The 27,917-nt window shown below is 41.3% G+C and overlaps 1 protein-coding gene across 1 annotated transcript; it reads left to right on the forward strand.

Annotated features, from left to right (window-relative positions):
- On the forward strand, nt 1–27,722 carry Rnf149 (ring finger protein 149). Its single transcript, XM_034521860.2, has 7 exons — nt 1–748; nt 13,610–13,860; nt 15,180–15,248; nt 18,273–18,355; nt 20,716–20,812; nt 23,411–23,603; nt 26,530–27,722. Exons 1-7 carry the CDS (start codon nt 16–18, stop codon nt 26,571–26,573), a joined length of 1,470 nt encoding a protein of 489 aa, XP_034377751.2. The 5' UTR covers nt 1–15; the 3' UTR covers nt 26,574–27,722.
- Nucleotides 27,723–27,917: the final 195 nt, after the last annotated feature.

Here is a 27,917-nt window from a genome sequence, read left to right on the forward strand (position 1 = left end):
CAGCGAGGTTGCACAATGCACAGCAACATCTCCAAGTTCCTGCTCCGCCGCCCACAGCCCTGCAGCACAGACCCTCGCGCCTGCGCACTCCTCACGCCCGCGGGCAGGGCCCCACCCCTTCCATCGCCACGCCCCAGTCACGCCCCTCCAGGTGCGCGTGCGCCCCGGGCCCGCCCCCGCCGCTCTCGGTGGTCTCTCGCGAGCCGCGGCCGCGTCCTCAGAGCTATTGGCCGGCCTGGAGCGAGCGGCCTCGCTCTGCCTCGCGCTCTTCTTCCTCAGCAGCCCGGCCGTGCGGCCATGGCGGCGCGGCGGCGGCGGCCCGCGGGTGGCGTGGGAGCCCGGGACGCGCTCGCAGTGTTGGCGCTGGCCTTGTGTGCTCCCGGGGTGGGCGGCGGGGCGCTCGAGTGGTACTCGGCCATAGTGAGCATCGAGTACGTAGACCCGCAGTCGAACCTCACGGTGTTGAGCGAGTCCGAGAGCGGCCGCTTCGGCGACAGCTCGCTCAGGGAGGACAGGCAGGGCCTGGTGGGCGTCCCGCGCGCGCCCGCGGACGCGGAGGGCTGCGCGCCCGACACGCGCTTCGTGGCGCCCGGCGCCCTTGGCAACGCGCCTTGGGTGGCGCTGGTGGCGCGAGGCCGCTGCACCTTCAAGGACAAGGTGCTGGCGGCGGCGCGGAGGAACGCCTCGGCCGTGGTGGTCTACAACCTGGAGAGCTATGGAAACGCCACCGAGCCCATGTCGCACGCAGGTGAGCAGGCAGGGCGCTGGGCCGCTGTCCACGGCGGGGGCGAGCCTGGTGGTTTCCCGGGTGGTGTGGAGAGGGAAGTGCGTGCACACGCTGGATCGGAGCTTCACCTCGGGAGGGTGCGAAGGCAGGGAAGGGCCCTCGGTCCGGGAGTAGCAAACTCACTGGAGGAAGGTCCCACCGAGTGCAGTAAGTTTCCAGATTCCCGATCACGGGTCGCTTTATAAGGTCGGCTCGCTGTCTTCCCAAAGTTGGTTGAGTGGAGAGTGTGTAGGAGTGGACGGGCTAGCGCACGCCAGACTCGCATTGTCTTTTCACCAACCTAAAGTGATGGCTTCGTGGATCCTCATTTTGATTTCTTTCTCTCGACGAAGGTTCAACCTCCCCCCCACCCCCACCCCACCGAAAACCTGGGTTTTCTTGCTAGTTTCTCTGAACGACGCAAGTAGGGTGATCGCACATTGTTTGGACAGTTCTGCATTCAGATGAAATCTTTTTACTGTTTTCATTGAAGAAAAGAAAGGCCTTGCTACCTCTGTCAGGAGGCCGCTCCTAAACTCGCTATTCCAGGGACAAACAGGGATGAGTTGGCAAAATGTCATCCTTGGGACACAGCTCTCTCCGGGGACCCAGAATTTGATTGTGCCTTCAAAGATCACATTAGCTTTAAGGCTAATTCGGTTGACTGATTCTGAATTTCCTGTGATTACGGTTTTTGTTAAGTTTCTGCCGCTAGCTAAGACATCCTTTTTCCTGACCTGCATTTTTGTTCTCGTTCTGTTTTGGTGTGCTTGCGACACAGAATTTATAAAGACAGAAAGGGGACATTGGATGTGACCATTTTTATACACGGTTGGGAATGATGACCATTTGATGGCAAGGAAGTGAGCTACGCTTTACAGATCAACTCTTTTTTTCAAGGTTGACTCCAGATTAGGAGAGAAATGGGTATAAATTGCAGAAGCATAGTAGGGTGGAGTAGGAGAAGGTAAGGAACATTTGAATTGGTGTGAAAGTAATCTGCTAGAATGGAGAAATGCCCAGAGAAGTTGGATGTCTTTGAGAACACAAGAGCTGGATGGCTTCGGACAACAGTGGTGGATAAGAATAGACCAATGTCCCCACGGTGGTGTTGAGTCAGACAGTTAGTCTAGTGATTGCAAGTCAACCTAATTGTCAGTGTCCACACGCCCTCTTTCCATAAGGCTCCTGAGAGATCCTAGCATTCCAGATATATGTTCCCAAGTTCAGTTCTGTCAGGGAAGAGAGGCTGGGGTGCTGCAGCTGACTCCTCATGTTGGGTGTGTACATGTGTGGATGCACACACATCTAATATAGATGGTTTTCTTTTCAATGACAGGCTCATTACCCTACAATTTTCAAACTCTACCCTTCTGCATTTTTTGATAATGACCTTGACATCCTCCCAAGCAGACACCTCTTGTTCTAAACATGGCTCAGCAATCTTTCTTGTTTATATTGTTGACATACTGTTTATCTGGACCCAGGAAAACACCTCAGTCATGTTAATTAGAATCTTCTGTGGAGGTACACTTCTTTCCCCATTATCTGCTTCCTTTTTAGCCGTTCTAGCATGATAATAATTCTATGTTGTTGTTTGTTTTTTGTTTCTTTAAGAGAGGATTATCACCTTTTGGTAAATGTGTGAAAGTACCCATGCAAGTGACTGAATCTTCCTGAGGGCCCTTTAAGTTAGATCCCTAAAGAAACATACTCAAAAGCATTTTAAAATTTGGTCAAGGTCACTTGGGGACCTATAGGATGTTTAGCTACATTCCTGTCTTCCCACACATTCTAGAAGTTTTCCCCACAATTGTAACAACCAGAAATGCCTTGAGATTTTTGCCAGAACTTCAGGAAGCAACAGATTATCTGGCATTTTGAACCACTGACCAAAGGAAAATTAATTTGGTAGCAGTATGATTGAGAAACAGGAAAAGCTGGAAAGAAATAAAGTTAGACCCTAGGTCTTAGCTGTAGACACTGTAGACCCTTGGTCTTTAGCTGTGACACTGTAGAGATGGAAAAGTTAACTCTCCTAGAACTTAGTCCATTTGGGGAAGAATTAAGAAGATGGGAGAAGCCAGCTTTGACAGACTTTATTTATATTTGGCTGAAGGTTTTATTTTTGTTTGTTTGTTTTTTTTTTTTGTTTTTGTTTTTTTTTTGTTTTGTTTTTTAGAGCCACTGAGGCTGTTTAGACTTAGGTTAGTTTCCTCTGTTAAGTCAACATGTAGCTAAAGCCAGGAAAACCCACGGATTGAGCTGTTCTTAGTGCTGATGTGTAACACTGAATTTCTATGAAACAGGTAGATATTTGCTTCTGAAATTGAATACTGATAACTTTCCCAAGTTGTGGGGAGAAGTTTTCCAGTTCTGAAACTCATTGCTTCTCTCACTGGAATCTAGCACTAGATAGCTTTTACATTTTAAGTCATTATTGAAGTTAAGGGTTTTAAAGAATCAATATTTTAAGATCACACTCTCAGAACAGCAGCATTACTTCCAGTTACACCTTGCATTCTAGCTTTAGCAGACCTAGGTTTAGCAGCCCCTTTGGGCTAAGCATTGTACCTGCTTGTTGGAAATACCTAAGACAAGTGTCTGCCTGTCATTGGTTTATGGTCTGTCAGGAGTGATAAACATAACTTCACAGGACAGAAAAGTTTATACTGAACTGAATTATAAGCATGGGTGCTTAGACAGCCTATCGAGTGGCTGGGTGTTGGTGCCCAAGATAAGTTGTAGAAATTATCTTGACCAAGATAGGTGAAAGAAGATAAAAGCCAAGTCATTAAAGTCTTAGAGTTGGTCTTACTGTAGTTCTTTTAGGTTAATAAGTAACATGCTCCTCCAGCTGAAATTTTGCCATGACTTTTTAGGTATGACATTTTACATCCTTGACTCTTATTTACTAAGTGCTAAACAATTGGCAGAGGGGTGGAGAAAGGGCTTGAATTGCAATAAGTCAAAGGGCGTTTCAGAGATGTAGAAGAATACCCAACTTAGCCAGCCCCTTAATCTGCTTACCCGAATGCTGGCAATTTACCATGGCCAAATTACAAACCTTAAGGACTACTCAGGTCTTTTAAGACCACTGAAAAATGGCCACGATAGTGCAATGATGGGAAGCATATGACTTTTAATTAAAATTTCACTGTGACTAGTTCCAAGAATGTAGTTTTGGAAGAAAAAAAAAAAAAAAAACAACCAACTTTAGAGAGGCCGTATATTAAAAGATATTTATTTTGTACTGGCAGTGCATATTAAATGGTCTTTTATGCATAGGTAATCAATTATTGATTATGCATAATGCTATCCTCTCAAATGATCTACAACTTCACATTTGAATTTAAAAATGTATCTTGGTGCCATAAGGAGCCAGAAATGGTACCTTAACAGCCTTATAGAAGATGGGGCCAGCTAAGACAGCTGCCCAGAAAGATTTTGACTGACAGGTTCAGGATAGGAAGTTATGTGTGTGTGTGGTAGGTGGGCTTGGACTTATATGTAGCAGAAGTAGTGTTGTAAAAGGTTAACAGGTCTAAAATGAACTCACATGGAAAAGCTGCAAAAGAGTTCTCTGAGTAAGAGTGTTCTGTACTATTTACCAGAAATCCATTTTTCGGGAGGAGGTAGAGGTAAAGGGTTTTGTGTTTTTACGTTTACTTGTGATGAGCTCTTGATAAATAGCTCATGCTGGACCTTAACTCGTAGTCTCCTTATTAACTTATTATTTTACATGTATGAGTATTTTGTCTATATGTAAGTGTACCACATGCATGGCTGATGCCTGTGAAGTCTAGATGAGGGCACTTGGAATTGGAGTTATATCCTGGGAATCACCAGACCTTCTGTTAAAGAGCAAGTGTTCTTAACCACAGAGCCATTGCTACAATAGCGCCCCCCTCCTAAATTTTTGACAAAACCAAATTAAACAAAATATTTATAATTATATAGCGTCCCATTGTGAATTTTGTCCTCCTCATTCACCCTAGCTCAACCATCCAAAAATTTCCATTTTGTATAACAAGACATTCACATTCCAGATTATTTCCTCTACCGAAATTCGTCTTACTAGGTCATTTCAGTTATAGTCCTGGAAGATAAGCCAGTTTTTCAAGTACATTCATTCATAAAGAAAACTTCCATGGGCCATCCCTACTGGATGCCTCAAAAACCTGATAAATTGAACAGGTAGTACTTGTCTAGTGAGGAGAGACCTGTAAAGATATTAGACAAGGTGTGTGGAAGGAGGCCTGTCTGATGCTGGGGAGACCAGTGGTTTACAGAGAGTATTACTTTTGCAGAGGCCCGAAGTTCAATTCCCAGCTCCATATCAGATGACTCACAGTGCCTGTAATTCCAGCTCCAGGGGATCTGAGTCCCTCCTCTGGTCTTTTGGGCACCTCACTTGAATACATGTGTGTGTACTCAGCACACAATTTAAAAAATGGATGACTGTCTACAGGTAGAGCAGGATTCACTGTAGAGTTTCATTGAGTTTGTGCTATACCTTGGTTTTGTTGAGGATTCTCTGGGGGGAATAGAAGTGGCTAGAATGCGGCAGTTTATTTATTTAAAAAAAAAAAAAAAAACCTGAAAGCTTAGGAGATTCTTTTACTAGAAACTTAAGATCAATCAATTATTGCTGATAAATTAGTTTTCTCCACCAGAAATTTAACCTACTACTTAAATATTCCAGTAGTTCTTATCTTCTAAAAGACAATACTGAAATAGACTTTAGTTTCCTTGGGGGGAAAAATGTTACATTACATTCATATGTCTTGATACTAAAATTTAAAGCTATTGTATAAGTACAAATCCTTTACCGGTGTGTTTGTTTAGTTTTTGACAAGATAGCGAGGAGAGCACAAAGTTCTGAGACAGAAACGGTTACCATCTTATTTTTGGAATAAAAAAAAAAAAATAACTTGAAATTCTGTTACTACTAATTTGGCCTGATAAAAATACTGTTCTGTATCTGTTACTCAAAGAGGTTTATGAAGCTACTATGTGCAGTGACTCTGTGCTCAGCCTTAGACAGAAATAAAACAGAAACTCCCCTCAGGGGCCTGTCTGCCTCAGGTAAGGTGTAGAGATTACTTTGTGGGTGAGATTTCAAGATGACCTTTTTTAGTCAAGCAAGAATGATAACAACACTAAGCCCTCTGGGAACAAAGAATTCCAAAGGCTTGTTCTGTTTCAAGTCTCTGAGCCTTTTGTGAAGAAATTCACCTGTTTAGCTGAGATTTTTCTCTCTTGTACCAATGTAGGCACAATTGTACAAAACTACCGGAGCAGATTAGCTCTTTCAGATTGGACCAGAGAGCCAGTTCGTGAGAGAAAGTAGACTTATTTATGGTGATCTGGGAGGTGTGCTCTGTGTCCCTTAGCTTATAGATGAGCTAGCACTTTTTTTACCCTTTTGCTTTGATGCTTGTTGGCTGCCTGGCCTGCTTTGAGAATTGTTCTGGGTATATTGATCAGGCTGGCTTTGAAAACTCCTCTGCCTTAGCCTCCTGAGCAGCTGTGATTACAGATGTTGGGGCATCTGAAAATGTTTGTGAAAAAGCGGATCCATCACGGCAAATCCATTGACCTTTACCAATTTACAGTAGGTTCTGGAAACAGTCTTGCTGTTGGAACTGTTTCACAAGAAGCCAGCCCCAGTCCTAGCTACTGCCTCTACAGGCCACAACTTTAAAAAAAAATTCTGGTTTTTTTCACTCAGTGAGCTAAGTATACTGTTTTCTCATCTTGGTTAACTTTTCACTTTCTTTTTCATTCAACAAAATGGCCTGTTTTTTAAGTAACTGGCCAAGGTAGACTCATCACCATCTCAAATATAAATTTTTTAAAAGATTTATTTTCTCTTATTTGAGTTTCTTTTCTGCATGCTGTATTTGTGTGCTATATGTGTGCAGTGTCCACAGAAGCTGGAAGAGGACATTGAAACTCCTGAAACCGTAGTTATATAGATGGTTGTAAGTTCCATATGGGTGCTGAGATTTGAACCTGGGTCCTCTGGAATAAGAGCCAGTGGGGTTTTTTTTGTTTTTTGTTTTTTTTTAAATATTTATTTATTTATTATATTCATATGAGTACACTGTTACTATTTTCAGACACACCAGAAGAGGACATCAGATTCCATTACAGATGATTATGAGCCACCATGTGGTTGCTGGGAATTGAACTCAGGACCTCTGGAAGAACAGTCAGTGCTCTTAACCGCTGAGCCATCTCTCCAGCCCCAAGAGCCAGTGTTCTTAACCACTGAGCCATCTCTCTAGTCCCTCAAATACTATTCTAAGATGGTTTTATGACCTAGAAAAATTCCTATCCTTTGGTTCATAAAACTTTCTCTATTCTTGAAGATAAAATATATAAATGTGCCTCTCAGGGAAAGATTTCCCTCTACTCTGAACAAGTTTATTCCTCATATCTATAGTTCTTTGTGTTCTAATTGGTTGTTAATAAGTAAGTGGCAGTCCAAAGAAGAATCATCTTCAAACTAATTTAAAACAAACAGACAAACTGAAAAACATTCTCAGAGAGCAGTTTGTCCAGGAACACACACCTTCCCTTTGTCAGTGCATGAGGTGAGATTTGAACACAACTCCAGCTTCTGTAGCTACACACCCTATGGAGAAGATTCAAGAAATGGATACTGACTTGGACTTGAGCTTGCTGACCCTGAGACTAGCATTTCCAGATGGTGTGTAACACTGAATAACTCCCTGAGGGTTTCTGAGCCCTCAGCTGTAGAATGACAATATGGCAGCTTTCCTCTTTAAGTGAAATGTTCAGTAATGGAGGTTGTATGTACACACACACACTCACACACATACTCACACTCACCCTTCCACCCACATCATCACAATATGAATGTGATATTAGCACCAGAAATTGTATCATCTGGCAATTATGGAATAGAAGTCACTCGGGATTCTGTATAAAAACCTTTTACCAAGATGGCAGCATTGTACCTTTTTTTTTTTTTTTTTAAATGTTCATCAAGTTTCTTTTTTTATTAAAAAGGGTTTTAGCAGCCCAGGTGGTGGTGGCAATCATGTTGGGAGGCAGAGGCAGGTGATCTCTCTGAGTTCAAGGCCAGTCTGGTCCACAGTGCAGCCAGTACTGTTACATAGAGAAACCCTGTCTTCAAAAACAACAACAACAAAAAAGGCTTTTAGCTTGTACTTGTTGTAATTTTAGGTGTGTTATAGCTATGTCTTAGTTGTTTCTAGACTGCTGAACTCTTATTTTCCTAGAGTTAGTTAGTACTTGCTTCCAGGTATGTCTTCCCATACATTAATGCTGAGGAAACTACAGTTTCCTCTGGTTAGGCTCAGACTGGTTCCAGTATCACCTTGCAGACAGAGGTTACCTTAGAAGGGTACCCTTCTGGCATTTCAGTGACAAAGTTCCTGTGGCGAAGATCACAGTGGAAATGCTACGATCTGTATGTCCCACTAAGATAACATAGTCTATGCTCTGTTTTCACCAGATGAAAGAATAAAAAAAGAACATAATGCTCAAGGTGTGGTTGAGGAAAAGGTTTATTGTAGATGTGAGGATGAGCACAGCCTGACTGAACCTAGATGTGAGGGTGAGCACAGCCTGACTGAACCTAGATGTGAGGGTGAGCACAGCCTGACTGAACCGAGCCTGAGAGAAGAGAGAGGCGGGGAGAGTAAGAGGGCAGAGGAACCTGGAGTAAGCCAGGAGACCAAGAGCAGCACCTAGAAGACCAGAACCACAGTAGCTAGGCTTTATAGGAAGAGGACTTGGGGAAAGGGAAGCAAACCTCAGGGTCTGGAGAGGTCTCGGTGGGGTCGGGGTATGCTAGCCCGGGTGACTGGAACAGGTTTTTATGAGTAGGGAGCGACTTTGGCCAGAGTCTACTTGTTAAATATGCACCTCAGCCATTTGTCCCAAGTTTCTTTGAGACCAAACACATTACACTATTCATCGTAGGACTTTCAGCTCAGCAAAGTGAGACTTCTCCATCCAGAAGCTTCTAACTCATCTTAGAGCCAGTCACAGCCTTCCGCTCTTCAGCAGCCTTCCGTGGGTCCTCTGTTGGTACAATTAAGGAAGCACTTGGAGATTTTTAAGGATAGCAACTCTACCTGTTTTGTTCTTTGCTTCACCCTGTGCACATATGTATTCTGTATAGCCCTGTCATTTTGATGTACGTTTAGATTGTCATAGCAGGCCCTTGGTAGGGGAGGGGAAATTGACAGGTCAAGGAGAGACAAATCAAGGGGGAAATGGCAGATCAAAGATTTGTTTCAGTGACCAAACAATTCCCCTCATTTACATATGGCCATCAGTGTTGTCAGGGAAAGATCTGATTTTTTTAAGGAATTATTTATTATTTTTATGTGTACATGTTGTGCTTGCACTTGTTTATGTGTGCCATATGTGTACAAGTGCCCACAGAGGCCAGAGGGCATCAGATCTCCTAGAACTAGAGTTACAGTACCTCGAATGGCTACAAACGCTTTTCTGCTGAGTCATCTCAACTAGTCCCCAAGGTGTATGATCTAAAACTTGTTACACTGAGGCTAGAGCTAGAGAATGGTTTTTGAGAAGCATTCCTGCAAGTGTGGAAGTGTCACGGCCCAAGCTGCCCCATGCTTGGGGGCCCAAAATGTTGTGGACGGCTCTATCAATGTTGGGACCCGAACTGCCAAAAGCCTTGGGGACTAACTTGTTACTGCCCCAAGCAGCTCCGGTCTGCCGTTCAGGGTTCAGCAAGAGAGAGAGTGAGGACGGATTCGAAGAATGGAGACCAGACAGTATGATTCAATCCCGTTTGTTCTTCAGTCTCTCTTCCTAGTCCAAGTCCCAAGTCTTGAGTTCCGAGTCCCTAGTTCCTAGTCCCTAGTGCCTCCAAGTTCCAAGTTACTTCTTCCAAGTGCTAAGTACCTAATGTCTAATTCCAAGCTCTTCCTCCAAGTGCCAAGACTCAAGTACCTACTACTTAATAATAATTTCTTCTGTCTGCCTCTTGCCTTTTATATGTCTCACTTCTAAGTCACACCCTTAAGTCACACCCTTAGGTCTGATCTCTAAGTCACGCCCTTAAGTCACACACCTTTAAGTCTCACACACCCAAGGGAAAATTCTGGGTATCTAAAACAAGATGTTATCAGAGTGTGCTCAGCTGTTGTAGGCTATTGTAATCAAATCTCTTATCAGGGTATATGGCTCAAGATGGCTGCAAGGATGATAGCCGCCTTTTGTCGGCTCCCCACATGGAAGAAACAGCTTTTAGTACTACTTGAAAGTTGTACCTCCAAGTGGTCTCTGGAGTAATATCTGGAGAGTCTGGTTAAATATTTTTACACCATTTAACCTACAGTAGAACTTCATTGTTGCTTACCAGGAAAATGATGTTTATGCTGTCCCCAAACCTAGGCTTCTGAATTCTTTTATCTCTATCAGTATGACCATTAGCAAAGCACAGCCTTGTTCTGGTGTTGTCTGCAGCACGGTCAGTGAGGGAGCCTAAGTGTGTTTGAGATCTGGGCACATTTAGATTGGTTTACTGTCAGCTCCTTCAAAATTAACTGAAGGAGACAGTTCAGTATACTGATTGGTATGGATAAGTGGATTTAAACTTCTTTTCATGGTCTTGAAGATAGAAGTCAGCCTTCTTTCTGCCTAGTAGGTGAGCACTCAGGCTGAGCCATCCCTCCATTCCTCCATCCCACTCTAAACTTTTAAAAAGCAACAGTGGTAAGTACAGAGTACAGTTATACTTTCCAAGTCATGTCACCTTATTGTGGTTTCTGTGCTTGAGAAGAGATAGTGAAAAATTCACAAGTTAATGCGAATTTAATTCTAGCATTTTTTAGAGTCAGAGGCAGGAGAAATCCAGGGCCCACTATGAGGTACAAAAAAAAAAAAAAAAAAAAAAAAAATCAGCACTAAAAGGAGCCTCGTGGCTTTATTAGTGGAGGAAAGGGACAGAAAGACTGCCTTTGAATTTGTTCTTCCTTCATGTCCAGTCACTATCCTGAACACACTCAGATACCTGATTTTATTCGTGTTGAATTCTGTCTTACTGTCAAAGGGGCTGATCTCATTGAAAGATTCTGGAGTCTGAAATTATCAGGACATCTGTTAAGGTGTCTGGACAGTAAGAATCCTTTGTCTTTTAACAGGTGATTTTTTTTTTTTTAAATTGTTGAAGGCGCTGTAGAGACACCTTCAGGACATTTGTCTAGTCTTTCAGAGGACCCATATTTGATTATGTTTGATTCCCAGCACTCTTGTGGCAGCTCACAATTGTTTGTAACTCCAGTTATAGGGCATCTGACATTTGACACCCTGCCTTCCATAGTCACCAGGCACACATGTGATACGCAAACATGCATGCAGACAAAACACTAACATGTATAAAATAAACATTTTAATTATATTTTAAATCACTGAATAAAATATCTTTACAAGTATTCTATCATGTTTATATGTGGTTACATCTTAAGTTTCTAAATACAGACATGCTGGAACAAACCAATTGAATTTCAGGTTTTTTGGTACCCATGGTCTCCCATACAAGAGTAATTCATATCTCCCCTCCCCCCCACCCCATCTCTCTAATCCCCCCTTGCACACACACAAAGTATACAAACATGCTGACTTGTGCATCTTGGCAGTAGAATATGTGAAACTTAGATCTTTGCTGATTTTACAGATAGTTGAAACACATTTTCATATATTTAAAACTCACTCACTGGGAGTTGACTGCTGATGGATGGACTCGGGGTTCCTTCAGGTGATGGAATGGGACAGAATTAGACTGTGGTACTTATCAGGCTTTAAGCCACCCAATTGTGCTGTAAAGTTGGTGGGGGGTTTTGTTTGTTTGTTTTTTGTTTTGTTTGTTTGTTTGGTGTGGTGTTTGAATTATTTTCTCAGTAAAACAACCATTTTTAAAACTTAGAGTTCTCTGAAAATTAGTTAACACCAAGTTGTTCTTTCTCGTATAAATGTACTTTGTTGTATGAACTATTCTTCCCAAGTTGGCCATTTGTTACTTTAACTTTGACTTTGAAAAACATTTTATTTTTCTATTATTCTCTCCCTCTTTTTCCCCATGTCCATCATGGCTATTTAAGAACCTCTAGGTGGATTTTTATAATTGAATTTTTTTTCTCTAATAGTACAAATTGTCATTCTCTTCTTCCAATTTATTTTTGCATGCATTGTGAGGAAAACACACAGATTTTTCCCCAGCAGAATATCCATTTGCCTTCATTTGGTTTTTAAAAATAGTTCATTTTCCTTACTGATTTCTGATATCACTTGCTATGTGCTTTTTTGTGTATTTGTGTTTATTTCTGGACTTTCTGTTCCATCTCATTCTGTGGACATTCTTATCTGCCACCACCATACTGTTTTAATGCTTTACCTGTAAAGCATTGTCTGGGGTTCATTGTTTAAAAAGTATTCCTGATCATTTCTTAGCCCCTTTGTGACTTTAGAGGGAGTATTTCTGTTTATCTGTTGATATGTTGTGGTTGCTGTATTTATAGCTAGAGTCACAATAAACTGAAAGTTTCTGCCTCTCTTCTCTCAGGTCTGCTTGTCTTCAAAGCAGTGCTAAGCAGTAGTGAACATAAGCCAAGCAGGGTCGTGCACACCTTGAATCCTAGCTCTGGGGCTCCGGGAGCCTGACCTACAGAGTGAGTGCCGGGCCAGCCAAGCTTACATAGTGAGTTCCAGGACAGCCTGGTCTTCATAGTGAGTCCCAGGATAGCCTGGTCTTCATAGTGAGTCCCAGGACAGCCTGGTCTTCATAGTGAGTTCCAGGACAGCCTGGTCTTCATAGTGAGTCCCAGGATAGCCTGGTCTTCATAGTGAGTCCCAGGACAGCCTGGTTTACACAGTGAGTTCCAGGACAGCCAGGGCTAAAAAGTGAGTTTCAAGACAGCCTGGTCTACATAGTTAGCCACTGGCTCAGGGAAAAAAAATGGTAGTGATCACAGAAGAGCTCTCTCAGTCCCTCTTTTCTTCTCCTGAGACTGGGTTTCTCTCTGCAGCCCTGGTTGTCCTAGGGCTCACTCTATAGACATGTTCCCTAATTCTGATGGGCATGTTTGAAGCATTGTATATTCATATTCATAAGTGAAATTAATCTGTGTGATTCTTTTGCTTTTTATTACCGTTTGATTTTATAATCCTAGATAGACGTCTTTATAGTTCTAGAGTTCAGCAAGTACTCTCCCGTTGACCCCCAGCCCCAGCCCCAGCCCCAGCCCCAGCCCCAGCCCCAGCCCCAGCCCCAGCCCCAGCCCCAGCCCCAGCCCCAGCCCCAGCCCCAGCCCCAGCCCCAGCCCCAGCCCCAGCCCCAGCCCCAGCCCCAGCCCCAGCCCCAGCCCCAGCCCCAGCTCTTGGGTTTTGGTTTGGGGACAGGGTCTTGCTGTGTAGCTGGGCTGGCCTTCATTGACTGTACAGCCCAGGCTTAGCTTAAAGCTGAGAGGCTGCTGTTTCCACCTCCAGGTTAGACTTTGACCACATACCTGGAGTGTTGTTTTCTTATTTTTAATTAGCTGTGGAACTGTTTAAATATGCTAGTATTTTGTGCTTCTTAAAGGTCTGATGATAGAACCATCTGCGAATCTTCAGTGTCATAGTTTGGGGAGAATAGTTAATGGTGATTTTCTCTCTTCAGCCAGACTGTGTTCTCTTTTGGAGTCAGTTTTGGCAGTTGATGATTTTCTGAAAATTATTCGTTTTTATTGAAGTTTTCAAATGTACATGTTAATGAACATACTCAACTTTACCTAACTTTGTCTTTATTCATTTCTTTGTTTTTTTGTCCAGGAACAGGAAAGATAGTCGTCATTATGATTAGCTACCCAAAAGGACGAGAAATTTTTGATCTGGTGCAGAAAGGAATTCCAGTAAAAATGAGCATAGAGATTGGTACCCGTCACATGCAGGAGTTCATCAGCGGTCAGTCTGTGGTGTTTGTGGCCATTGCCTTCATCACGATGATGATTATCTCATTAGCATGGCTCATATTCTATTATATACAGCGTTTCCTATATACTGGCTCACAGTTTGGAAGTCAGGTAGTTATGGATAACTTCATTTTGATTTTTTTAAATGGTTGCTCATAAATGTAGTCTGTATACTGCTTGAAGTTACGTTTAACCACACTAATTTCAGTTTACTTATTGAGGTCATATGACTTTGATACAACTTTTAATTGGGTTATTACTCTTTGTATATTTGGTTTCTGCAGGTACATGTACCTTCTGTCTTTATGTAGGCAGAGGGGACTAGCAAAAGGACATGTGACAGCATGAACATGTGTGTCCCTGGGGAGAATAGTTAACTGACAAAACTGACTCCAAAAGAGAACACAGTCTGGCTGAAGAGAGAGAATCACCATTAACTATTCTCCCCATTTTTGCTCGGAATAAGGCCAAGGGCTGCTTTGTGTCCACTACAGTGGCTGACAAGCCATTTGAAGGCAGGCCCTTTCTCCATAACAGCACAGAGAAGAACCAGAGGCTTCCAGTGGCACACTAGGTCCTAATGCACAATGTGGTTCCTGGCCTGATAACCAGGCAGGACTCTTTCCTCTTGAGCATCATTAGTGGAAAGGGAATGATACCTTCTTCCTGGACATCATTACTTGTTTGCCAATATTTAAGTGTAGGAATTGTTTTCTAAAACTTGAAAAGTGTGGCTAAGTTCTCCCAGTCTGCTCCCTATGTGTAGATGAAACCCAGCCCATCAACTTACAGCTTCTACTGTCATGCAGACCCCACCATGATCGGCTCTGCTCTTCTGGAAGTATGAGCCAAAATAAACTTTCTTCTCAAAGTTTAAAAAAGAAAGAAAGAAAGGAAGGAAGGAAGGAAGGAAGGAAGGAAGGAAGGAAGGAAGGAAGGAAGGAAGAAAGAGTGAGTGGCTAAATGACAGTTCATGTTTAGAGTGCTAGAGTTGCTGACTTCCATTTCAGTGTCTCACACACACACAAAAGGATGGGTGTTCTTTTTCAGATATGGAATTAGAAGGAACTATCCCTGGGCTGGGGATATAGCCTTGTGGTTGGGTACTTGCTTAGCATTTGTGAGGCCTTAGATTTAAACTTACTATTGCACATCAGCAAGTAAGTAAATAAATATATTCTTAGCTGCGCATGGTAATCCTGGATTGCTTCAAGCTCAAAGCCAGTCAGGGCTTTAAAGTGAATAATAATAATAATAATAATAATAATAATAATAATAATAATAATAATAATTCTTATCAAGTAGCTTATAAGTTTATATGGCTCCTTTATATATTAAAAGTTAAGGTTTTCTTCTAAGTTATTTTCATGCATTGTAGTGTGTGGGTTGCTTTGAAAAGACTATTTAATAATACTGTTCTTCTCTCCAAGAATCATAGAAAGGAAACTAAGAAGGTTATTGGCCAGCTTCCACTACACACTGTGAAGCATGGAGAGAAGGTAATCCTTTCCTGTGCTTTCTCTGTTTCAGACTGGAGGACGTTTATGTGTGTGAGAAGTACTTTCTTCTCAGGCTACTGTTCAGCACTAACAAGCTATGATGCTTCATCAGGCCTTCATGCATGTGTGTCAGATCATAAGGAGCGTTAACAGTGTAATGAATGAAGGGCCACCGTGGCAGCCCTCAGTTATATGCAAATGAGCTACAGTCACAGGCCAACTGGGTAGCTCAATGGTAGAGCTCATGCTTAGCACGCATGGAGTCCTGGATGGCTCCAGCACCCCCTTCCCGAAAAGGTTAAATGAGCTAAATTTGATTTAAAAGACAGCTCCTACATTGTATGTGTTTACTAATGTCAGTGTGCCAGTAGTCCTGTCATTGAAAGTCCCTGTGGGCCAAGGGGAAGACTGTAAAGATACTATGCATTTAAAAAGTACTTACGCACCTGAATCCTGTAACTGTGTTCCGTTGAATCTGAGTCTGTATGTGCATTCTCTCCAAGACCCTCAGTTCCTTCAAGGACATACTGAGAGAAAGGAGATTTCTTAAAACTACACATTAAAAGAGGGGCCATTTTTACTGGTGTGGAAGTATTCTTGTAGCGGGCGTCGTTTGCAGTGCCATGCTGCCTTGTGTGCGGGCTCACTCAGGTGCTCCCATACTACTCAATGCTCTCAGTAAGCTTTGAGACTCAATCTGTTTCACCTTCTAGTCTTCACTTCCCTTCATGAAAGGAAGACTAGAAAAAGGAAACTACTTCAATTCTTCCCCTGCCTACATAAAGGACTTTTCTTAAAAGACATTACATTTTAGACCTTTGAGTTTAAAAAAATTAAAATCTGTTATAAATGGCTTCTGCGGTATATTTAGGATTAAGATGTGCTTGGGACTGTGTGGTGGGTCATTCCTTCCCCAATAACCCCAATAACTTTTGTTGTTGTTTTTTTAGGACAGGATTTCTCTATGTATCCTGTCTGTCCTGGAACTCTGTAGACCAGGCTGGCCCAGATCTCATATAGATCTGCCTGCCTCTGCTTCCCAAGTATTGGGAGTAAAAACCCCCAATAATGTTTACACTGTAACAGTGGAATTTTAATAGTTGATGCAAGGTACTGAATTCTTACTCTGCAAATCACCAAGTGAGTTTCCAGTTAATAACTAGTCATGCAGAGTATGTATAGAATTTTTCATAGGAATTAATAGAAAAAGATTCTTCTAGTAATTTATAAATTAGATGCTGATCCTAGGCTGTGAGAATTGATTTCTAAAAATTTATTTGTTCTTCATTTCATTTGCAGGAAGGAAATTAGTACTTCGTACAAATTATTAAACTCTATTTTACTTGCTACTGTTCTCTCCTCCTTAGCAGGAAATCTCACACCTTGCATGTGAGGAGACATATTCATATGTGTGACTTACTGACCAAGCCATTGAGAGGACAAGTAAATTGATACTGTTCTCTTCTGTACCTGACATTTGTTAAATATTTCCTATATAAAACATTTGTATGAAACAAAGAACTTGTTTTAAAACTGTCAAAATAATGTTTAACAAGGCCTGGTCTGTGAAGTCTGCACCTGGATTAGGAGCATTTTTATACTGTGAACTGACACAGGAACAGGATTGTTTGCAGTCAGCATCTTACCGAGTCCTGAAGACAAGTGATTATTCTTTTTTAATTTTTTGTGGATTTATTTATAATGTATAAGCTTGTAAATTATTAAAATTTTAAATGGCTTATTGTATAATATATGATATATAAGTGAAAGTATTTTGTCACAGCATATATTTAAAAAAAAAAAGGTTTATGTATACAAGTATACTATCACTTTCTTCAGACACACCAGAAGAAGGCATCAGATCCCATTACAGATGGTTGTGAGCCACCATGTGGTTGCTGGGAATTGAACTCAGGACCTCTGGAAGAGCAGTCACTGCTCTTAACCACTCCAGCCCACAACATATAGTTTAAGGGGCTGGAGAGATGGTTCAGAGGTCAGGAGTGCTAACTGTTCTTGCAGAGGTCTGGCTTTGATCTATTGCACCTAGATCAGCTCAGAACCACCCCAACTGCCTCTGCCTCTGAGGAGCTTCTGCTTCAGGCCTGTAAAGCGTCATACATGCAGACAGTGTGCATAAACTCATACAAGGGTTCTATATATAAAAATGAATTCCTGTTTCAGAACCTCAGTTGTCCCAGCTCCACTGACCGTGCTAACTCACAGAAAGCCTATGGCCTGTAAACTCTTAGATGTAGAAGTGTTGCCAACTCTCCCACCCTACCACTAGCAATGTCTGTTTCTTTATATGTTTGTTCATTTTTTAGGCAAAGGTTAGGGTTAACTTGTTCTAATTTGGGACAGGGAGTTAACAATAATGAAGTAAAATTTCAGCTTTGTAGCCATTGTACTCTCTCCAAGTTGTAGATGTTCTTTCAGAGATACAAATTTCTTTTTAAATAATTCCAGAAGCCAAATGGCTTATTTGAATATTCATTCTCTTTATGTTGTATACTTGTAAATATTTCTTTTTTTTTTCATAACAGCTGGCATGTCTGGAATGTAGTTAGCTTCGTAGAGTGTTATTTAGCATTGATAAAGTCCTAAATCCAGTATCCAGCCCCGTATACATTAGGCCTGGTGAGTCCCGAGTATAATTCAGATTTTTGGAAGATGGAGGCAGGAACATGAGAAAATCAAGGTTGCCATTGGCTCTACAGTGAGCCTGAGGCCAGCCTGGGAAGAAGACCTCTAAAAACAGAGTGATTTGCATTTCTGTAGCCCTTAAGCATCTAATATTTCTTCAAACACTATTTAAAACGCTGTTAATGCCTGGGTTAGGCAGACAGTGGTTTTCTTTCCCCCTTTCATTCAGTTTCTTCATATAACTGCTTGATAGTGGTAATAAGGAAATGTGTTGTAGGTTGGGGTTGTTCCAGCATAGACTTGTAGGATCCATTGTTCTCTAACTTATTGTTGCTGTGTATGCAATGTGTGTACATGTCACTCTCCCTCTCTCTGCAGGGAATTGATGTTGATGCTGAGAATTGTGCAGTGTGTATTGAAAACTTTAAAGTCAAAGATGTTATCAGAATCCTGCCATGCAAGTATGAATACTTTTTTCCTACTAAGATATTGAAAATTATTTAACAAGTTTCACTGTTCTGACAAAGAGTTCCATGTACTCTGACAGGAAGTTCTTGTGATCTTGGATTGCCTCATCTTTCCTACTTACTGTCTTCAGAGACCTGAGAGTGACCACTAAAGACTGCTGTGCGTCTTTGTCTTGCATTGGCTTTTAGTCTTACCAAGGCTCACTTAGACTCCTTTATGTACTCAGTAATGCAGACTACATGCTAGCTGGAAAGAAGCAAGAACATCTGGCTGAGAGCCTTCAAGTGACCCAGAAGCAGGTTCAGACCCACTGCAGTTTGCCATTACTTACATGCTGGGTGTGGGTTCCTTTCGAAGCCTTATGAAGTGAGTGTCCTCCCTTTGCTGAGATTTCTGTAGCACACGTGCACTTAAAACTGGAAAGTAGCCATTTCATTTTTAATAATATGCTACTTTAATTGACTTGAAAATTTTGTTTTAAAAAGTTGCTGATTAGCCAGGGGGTGGTACACTCACACCTTTAATCCTAACACTTGGGAGACAGATATAGGAGAATCTCTGAATTTGAGGCTAGCCTGGTCTACAGAGTGAGTTCCAGGACAGCTAAGGCTACACAAAGAAATCCTATCTTAAAAACACACCCCCATAAAAGAATTGCTGATTAGCAAAAGGGTTTGTTTTATGTATAGAAATTAGATTTTTTTTTAAAAAAGTCTAATAAATGTCAATTATACTTTACATATTTTTAAATCAAGTTACAAAGTGTTATATTAGGTTTTTCTTTATGTATATGGTACTTTTTAGTAGATTGAATTCTTGGTACTTCTGTTGAGGAAATAAAATGAGTACCACAATAATAACAGTTCCTTGAGGAGTACCTGGCTAAAGTCTGTCAATATTTATACACAATCAGCACAGTAGATACTTAATGAACTGAGGTCAGTATAGGTTGATCATGCTCTGCACACGAACATTGAAAGTTTTAGGCTAGTTTTAGAACAGGTCTTTCTGACTTCAGAGTGATGTTCTCGATTGCACAGAAGAGAGGTAGAGGTGTGTGCTTACTGCTGCACTGAGCTCGCACATGGCCTCTGCAGATGTGTTACGTGTGCACATTCCTTGCTCTCCTTATTGGGGTTTTTATTTTGTCCACTTTTCTCCTGAGCAGCAAGTTAAAACATCCCCCAACAAAACTGATGTTTCTTTCTTGTTTTTGGACAGTTTTTTCTGGGTCAGTGAGTTTTAATTTGTGGTTGAATGACAAACTGGACTAGAGTGTTTCACAGTTAAGAAATACTGTTTTTAATGGCACTGGCAGCTTTTTGTGTTAAGAAAGTCTTCAGCAGAGTAATAGTAACGTAGTGGATGTAGACACTGAACAACTGATGGTGTAGGTGTAGAGATGAGGAGACACACAGCTCCCTGTGGTCGGCTGTCTAGTTACACGGCTGGAGTTTGAGCCCTGTCTGTCTGGTTTCAAAGCCTATAGTTCACACATTATGTGGGAGGGGCAGGAAACCAAGATAAACCAACAGAAAAAGAAAGTATATGTGCCTTTCTGGTAGCACAGATGTTTATTCAAGAAGAGGCTTATAAAATGTGCAAGTGGAAATAACTATTCTTTCTGCCACCCGGATGATTAGTATGCACTTCCACTTGAGTCAACTTTATAGTCTTGAAGATTCTATCAGCTTGAAATTAGTTTATTACTGATACCTTATTTATGGGCTTTACTAGCCTAAATGGTTTATAAGTATTCTACTGTGGCACATAAAAATTATTGGGCATAGTGCATAACTTGCACTTGGGAGGCAGAGGTATGAGGATTCTGAGTTCAAGCCAATCCTGGACTACCTAGCACATTTGAGGCCAGCTTGGATAGCATAGCAAGAATCTAATCTCAGCCGGGCAGTGGTGGTGCACGCCTTTAATCCCAGCACTTGGGAGGCAGAGGCAGTCGGATTTCTGAGTTTGAGGCCAGTCTGGTCTACAGAGTCAGTTCCAGGACAACCAGGACTATACTGAGAAACCCTGTCTTGAAAAACAAACAAACAAACAAACAAACAAACAAAAAAGAACCTTATCTCAAAAGCATAGACTCACATGCACATGTATGACTCCACCATATTTTTATTTAATGGGGAACTTTCACTTTTTAAAAAAAAAAATCACTACTAAGTCCAAAGTCTAAGTGTGAAATAGACTGGAAAATAGCTTAGACAAGTGGGTAGACTTGAGTGTTGATGTATGGTCGGCTCACTTTATAGAGGGTGTGTTGGTAAAATGCATTATTTCCTTTATAAGATATGCAAACATTTATATTAAGACATTAATACATACTTAATTTTTTTAGGCATATTTTTCATAGAATATGCATTGACCCATGGCTTTTGGATCACCGAACGTGTCCAATGTGTAAACTTGATGTCATCAAAGCCCTGGGATATTGGGTTTGTTACGTTTTTGTTTATATTCAATCTCTACCCCAGTTCTTCCTGAGTATCTCACTTTTATTACTGGCCAGAGGCAAGACGAACAGATGAAATGTTCCTTCTGATATCCTTACTGTTATTTAAGAAGTTTTCAGTATTAAAAGTGAATTTGTAGAGTGGTCCACATAAATCAGTGAACTGAGTTTATGACAGAATACTATAACATGAAGGTTCCCCAATTTGTAACTACTAAGTATAGTTCTATATACTCTAGTATCCTCTTTGTGTGTGTCTGTGTGTGTGTGTGTTTGCTTGTGCATGCATGTGTTTGTGCATGTGCAGACGCTTGCATGTTTGATTCTATGTAAATTGAATCACAGAATGTATGAAATAGAGTGCCTCCTATACCTTCAGGCTTCAGAGACACATGTTCCACGTACTGTACCCAGTGGTTTCTGACATCTGCTCTCACTGTTTCTGGCCTCCACAGTTTTTTGTTTGTTTTTTAGATTTGCATATACTCTATTATGCCTCAACATACTATTGATAAAATCATAGCGTATTTTAGCTAACAACATAGGAATGACTGGGAATGCAGCCCAGGATGCTAGAAGACCTTGCACTAAAATCCTGGACTCAGTCTCCCTAGCACATAAACTGGGTGGACATTATATACAACTTAAAACTATAATAGCCATGTATGTGTCTATAATGGTGTCTCTAATAGCTGCACATAGAACAGGGCTGGCTTCATGGGCTTCAGGTCTGACATCATCCTTTATCTTGCTGTGTTTGTCATTTCTGAGCTGTGGCCCCTAAGGGAGAAACTGTTTCACCAAAGGACTGCTATGCTACGGCCTCGTCCTGCTTTGTCCTGAAACATTTCTTCCTTATAGAACTCCTAAAGTTCCTTTATTGGCAGCCTTTAATTATCTGTCCCTTTCTTTAGCCTAGGATAGCACTCCCTCATGGGCTTAGTTCAGGCCCTCTATGTAGAAACTGCAGTTCAATGAGAGGCTGAGCCTTTGTGGTTCAGAACTTTAAATGAGAAAACACAGAGGTTGATGAATTGTTTTCTTGACAAAGTCTTAAATTCCCTTCCTTAGGTGCACTGTAAGCTTATGCTTAAGTTGTCTTTGTCGAGTGATCCTAAACCAGCTTTTCTGCTCTTGACATTTATGTGAGACTGATTTCTGTTCTTAGCTAAGCAAAGGCTTGCATCCTTGTACATTTTTTTTCAGAGAATATAGGCCCACTTATACTCATGTATTAGAGATGAGTATTTTATATGAGGTTGAATTATTTTCTTACTAGAATACAGAGAATGTGCATGTGACATGTGTCCTTTGTGAAGGTCAGGAAGCTATTGTAACTTCAGCGCTAAGGGTGTGTCTTGCTTTTAGTGTCACAGTTTTAAAGGGTCCACTTCCCTATCACCAGTAGAGTCCCAGTGACCCTTACACAGACTTGAAAGCAGTCCTTTGGTTTGCAACCATGTCCACAGCATTCATTGGGCAAAAACAGATCAGACACATGCTGTCTAAAATGTTACTTGGCTTAGAGACAAATCAGATGTAGGATTCTTGAGGATTTCACTTTCAGGCCAACTGAGGCCAGTATATATCCGGAGATATGGCATAGCAAGGAACACGGTAGATGTCATCTGGGTCAGAAAAGGAAATGGAGGAGTGTATTTTAGTGGGACTGCTGAGGGACTGTCACCTCAGTACATCGTAGGTGGATGGTGCATGCACAGGGATGGGAACTCAGGTAGAGCTTGGTGGAGAGCTAGGTTTGGCAGGTTTGTTGAGAAATAGGTTGGGATGAGGCTAAACAGGAGTTGGCTTTGTGACATTACAAAGGGAATTTTGCTTGATGTGTCTAGAATGTCTAGTTACTGGTGAGGGAGGAGGGGGTGGTTTTAAAATGCTCCTAGAACAGAGCAGAGACATCTGAGTGCCAGTGAATCCCACGCTCACAGCCAAAAACCCTTAGTCACTTTCCGGGAGTTTCATCCGCCTACGTGCATCTGTGGCTCTTAGGCTAACCAAAAAGAATGTCTGAGACACCTACCCACTGATGTTGAGGCTTAATGGAGTGTGACTAAAGGAGTCTCTGGTCATGCTTTCATTATCTTTCTTCAGCGCAACAAAGAGAAGGGGGTGAGGGAGTTGGAGACAAACCACAGTGGAGAAACGATACATAAGAAAGGACACAGAACAGTTTTTTAAAACAGAAATATGAAGCCTTCAGCTGTTCAGAGCCTTTTTGTGTCCGACACCCTGGTACTGTGCTATGAAATGGCCCAGGGCTGTCACTGGGACTGAGGGAGCTACAGTGAGGCTGGACAGGTTCACAGACTCCGCAAGAAGACAGTTTCAGGGAGTAGCCTCTTTGTTTAAATACTTTAAAAGGTGAGACACAACTTCCATCAAGTAGGGAAACTCTTTAGAGGAAAACAAGCCAAACTTTATAGGTCTTAGTGACTGGACACAGGAGGTGGTGTGCTTCCCACCAGGTTCCCTGTAGAGAGTCAAGGAGATGAATTTACTAGCAAAATGACCCCACACTGGTCATGTCACTGAGAAAGCCATTGCCTCTTGTCTACCTCTCAAGGGGGACCCTGAGGATGCACAGGAGCTACCTATCCCGGAAGCTGCCCCAGGAAGTGTTTCTGTTGGGAATCTGAGTGTGACATCCCATGATGAGGAGAGAAGTGAAAGCAACCTTCCGTCATCTTCCTCAAGCGAGTCTGGGCCACACCGCCCCTGTCTTAAAGAAGATGCTGGAGAGGACACAGCATTACTAGGTATGTGGCTGCAGGTGTAATCCCATGATGTTACCAGTGACGGAGTGATATGGAAAGCAGGAAGATACTGAAGCATAAATGAAAACCTGTAATCCACTTAGAGATGCCATTTTAAACTTTTGATACATACATTCTCAAGAATGGGGGAGTATCACACAAATGCTGTTTGGTAAACTATTCTTTTAATATATGATGTTCTTTCTGTACCATTTGGTAGATAAATTTTTATGACTATGTTGTGTTTAAGTTTTTAAATTTTCTTTTGAGTTGCTCAATTTATGTCTGTTTCCGGTGGTTTCTGTAGTCTCGTCATATTGTATAGCATGCCGTCATTGGTCATGGTCTTCTTGCCACTGCTTCTCAATTCAACTGCTTTTTCTTACTAATTCTTAGTTCAAGCTCTTAGTTACTTTTCTGATGCCGTGGCAAAACGCCATGACCAAGGCAACTTAAAAGGGAACATTTATTGGAGCTCACTGCTCCAGAAGATTAGAATCTGTGGCCCTCATGGTGGGGAGCGTGGCAGCAGGCAGGCATGCACTGGAGCAGTAGGTGAGAGCTCAAAGCTTACCCACAGTGAGAAGAAGGGAGGGACAGAGACTGGGCCTGCTGTGTTAGCTTACTGCAGCCCCTCATCCCCAGTGTCTTTCCTCCAACAAGGCCACACCACTAATTCTTCCCAAACCACAATCCAGAGGCAGGAGACCAAGTGGTGGAGTACTTGAGCCTGTGGGGCCATTCTCATTCAAACACCAGGTTGTAGAATTTTTTTTTTTTAAGTGGGCCCAAGTGAAGCCTAGGGCTTGCCTGACAAGGTGTACCTCTAGCTCTTTCGTAGAACTTTTAAAATTATAAGACCTTTGTCATATATTGTGTCTCCTCTCCCTCAGTTTCTTTATTTCTTCATTTCTTCTTTGTGTCTGGGAATGCTAAGCACAGACGCTGCCACTTGGCCATATTGCAGCGCCTGACTTCTGGATTCTTAGCCTCTTTGTACTTTTTCTGTCTTCTAGTGTCTTGGGGCTTTTATGGCATGCTAAATAGGAAAGATGTTTTCTTCTTGGTTGGTTGTGGTTTGTTAGAGAATTATTGACCTATGTTTTGGCAATATTTGTGGGGTTTCTAACCCCCCCCCCTCCATATTCATTTTGAAACTATGTCTTATGTATGCCAGGCTAGCCTCACATTCCCTGGATAGCTGAAGATGACCTTGAATTTGATCTTCCGACCCCACCTCCGAAGTGTGAGGCTATAGTATGCATTGCCACATTGCTTTGATGCACTGCTGGGATCAAACTCAGGGCTGTGTGCAGCCAAGTGGGCACTCTACCAACTGAGCTACATCCCCATATCTCCCCTTTTTAATTAATATAGTCACTCATTTATTTATCGGGATACCCATGTATGTCATCACGTAAGTGTAGAAGTTGGAGGATGACTTTGAGTAGTCAGTACTCTCCTACCATAGGTCCCAGGGATAAAACTGATGATTAGCTGCAAGAACCCTTTACTTACGAACCATCTTGCTAGTCCCCTCTTCTGTATTCTTTAAAGATTAAGTTATTTTGGGCCTAGTGTGATAGTGTGTGCCTTTAATCCCATCACTTTAGAGGCGGAGGCAAGAAGATCTTTTGAGTTTGAGGCTAGCCTGGTCTATATAGGGAGTTCCAGACTAGCCAGGGTTACATAGTAAGACCCTCTTCTAAACAAAAGAGTGGGCTTAGAGGTTGCTCTGTGTTTAAGAGCACTGGGTGCTCTTCCAGGGGGCTTGAGATCCATTCCATCACTAGCACTCACATGGTGGCTCACAATTATCTATAACTCTAGTTCCTGGGGATTTGATACCCTCTTTGGCCTCCACAGGCACCAGGCATACATATGATATATGTATTAGAATTAAAATAATTTATAGATAAATTATAGATAAAATAATCTGTAGATTATTTTAATTGAGAGTAATTGATGCTTCTAATTTTGAATTTGGCTATTCTGAAAAAGATTTCCAAGACAGCAGGATTCAAATTGAATCAGACTGTTTTAACCTGTTTTGGAAAACTTACAGGAATGGTTAGAACTTTTGTTTTTATTGTGTATGTGTGTGTCAGGAGGGTGGGCTGCATGTGTGTATGCAGGTGTAAGTGCTATGTGCACATGTGTGTGCAGGTCAGAGGTCAAACTCAAGCTTCATTCTTCAAGACATCATCCACTGTATTTTTTGAGACAAGATCTTCTGCCAGTCTGGACTTGTCTAGTAAAGCTAGGCTGGCTGACTCAGCGATGGATCCATCCCTCTCCGCTCCTTTTAGCTCTAGGATTATAAGCACACTATTACATGCAACTTTGTTTATGAGTTCTGGAGATCGGGCTGAGGTGGAAGGCACTTTATGCGCTTAACTAGCTTGCAAGCTTAAGTTTTAAACCAATTACTAGTGGGAAGAGGATAAGGAATATATTATGGTGGCACTCGGGAATGGATTTCATAGGATCATAAAGCTGGGGCTTGACCTCATCGGTTCTCTGACTAACCACATTACAAAGCAACATATTCAGCATAGTAAGGAGTTTTGCTTTTATGAATCCTTTTGAGTCAAAGTGCATATATACTACTGTGATTTGAGTCCAGAAAGAAAACTAAATTTCTTTTTCCAAGAACATGACCCCACTTGAGATGTGTAAACAGAGAAGTCCTTAAAAGGTAGTCACCAGATGAATGTTGGCTCAGATAACACTACAAGGCCTGTCTGTCATACTTAATGAAAAGATATTTCTGTATTTCTCTTACTGGCTCTGTTTGAAATAGGTTATCATTTTTATATATAAGTTTTATTTAAATGTTTTTATCATTTGTTTCTTGAATAATTATGTCTACATGCATACCTGAGGCTGGACAAACTGACCTGGGGTGGCTTTTGATGCTTTGTTGTAGGACCCGGCAGGAGTGACCCTCAGCATGGAGGATCCATATGCTAGCACCATCCTCACTGACAGCCTCACCGACAGAGCCTTGGCTTGAATACAGGACATTCAGTTTTTTACTCTAAGGCATAGTTTGTATACTTGAAAACAGTGGATTTTATTTTACTTTACCTTTCAGATTCAGGTTTGATATACAAAGGGCTGAGATATTTTATTCCTAAAAGACGTTTAATTAGCCTTCATCTATTTATCTACTAAAGTATGATGTCTATCATAGATTTTGTTGTATCAAACTGTCACAGATGTATATGGAGGGTTTGTTTTTGAGTATTAGACTAGCTTCTGTGGTACTATAAAACAAGAATCTGTTTCTCGGGCTTTTTAGACAAAGCTCACTAAGTTGAATTGTGAAATGTAGTTCCTTATTGGTCACATGAAGTTTCCCTGAAGCAGAGACTGTAGAACTTGTAAATGAGAAAGCTTGCCATGCGCAGTGGTAGTGCAGACCTGCAAACTCAGGAGCCTGAGGCAAGAGGATCTTGAGTTCAAGTCTACCTTGGGCTATGTAGCAAGACTGCTACAGAGGGGTTAAGGGGAGAGAGAGAGAAGTCAGCTGTCTTGCACTGTATTGTCTATAGAGACTTTAGAAACACGCATACCTTTTTATTATGTGGAATTGTGAAAGGAACACTAGATGATTTTATGATTTACATCTTTACCTTTATAAAATCTTTATGATTTTTACCTTTATTGCCTAATTTCACTTGGAAGGAAAAGGGAATTTATCCATGTTTTTCTACAAATTAAAAAATACTGGCAAAAATGCCATTTTGCATGTTAAAAAAAGCATTAAAATATTGATTCATTAAGAAAATCAAGTAGGCACTCTGTAATGTTTTTAAATGATTAGTATATTTCAGTGAGTTTAATCTTTACAATTAAAAATATTTAATTAAAATTTTTATTTTGTTGTTAGACTAAAGTAACATTTTCCTAATGAGATTTTAAGCCGATTCAATACTGTGACCTTTTATCCTTCTTTCCTGCTTGTTGTTTCTTACTTGTGAAATCTTTGAAGACTGTTATCTGAGTTCTATATAGTGCTTAGATACACACTTTCAAGAGCGAGGAGTCTTGTTGTTGATTCTAAACTTGTGTTGTATGTCTACTTTGTAGACAAAAATAAATGCTTATTGACAAAAATTTTTCTATGTAACAAACTTTATTTAACATAATCAGCCCCAACATTCAGCCATAAAAAGTTTACAGAGGATAGAAAGTGCATTCGTTAATAAAAGCTAGTCTTTATGCAAAGGAAAGAAAATACGTTCTTGATCAAAATATTTTACACTTCAGTGATAAACTGAGAATGCTTTTTTTTTTAAAGTTGACTTTATG

The sequence above is a fragment of the Arvicanthis niloticus genome, chromosome 17, assembly GCF_011762505.2.
Source record: "Arvicanthis niloticus isolate mArvNil1 chromosome 17, mArvNil1.pat.X, whole genome shotgun sequence".
NCBI classification, from domain to species: Eukaryota; Metazoa; Chordata; class Mammalia; order Rodentia; family Muridae; genus Arvicanthis; species Arvicanthis niloticus.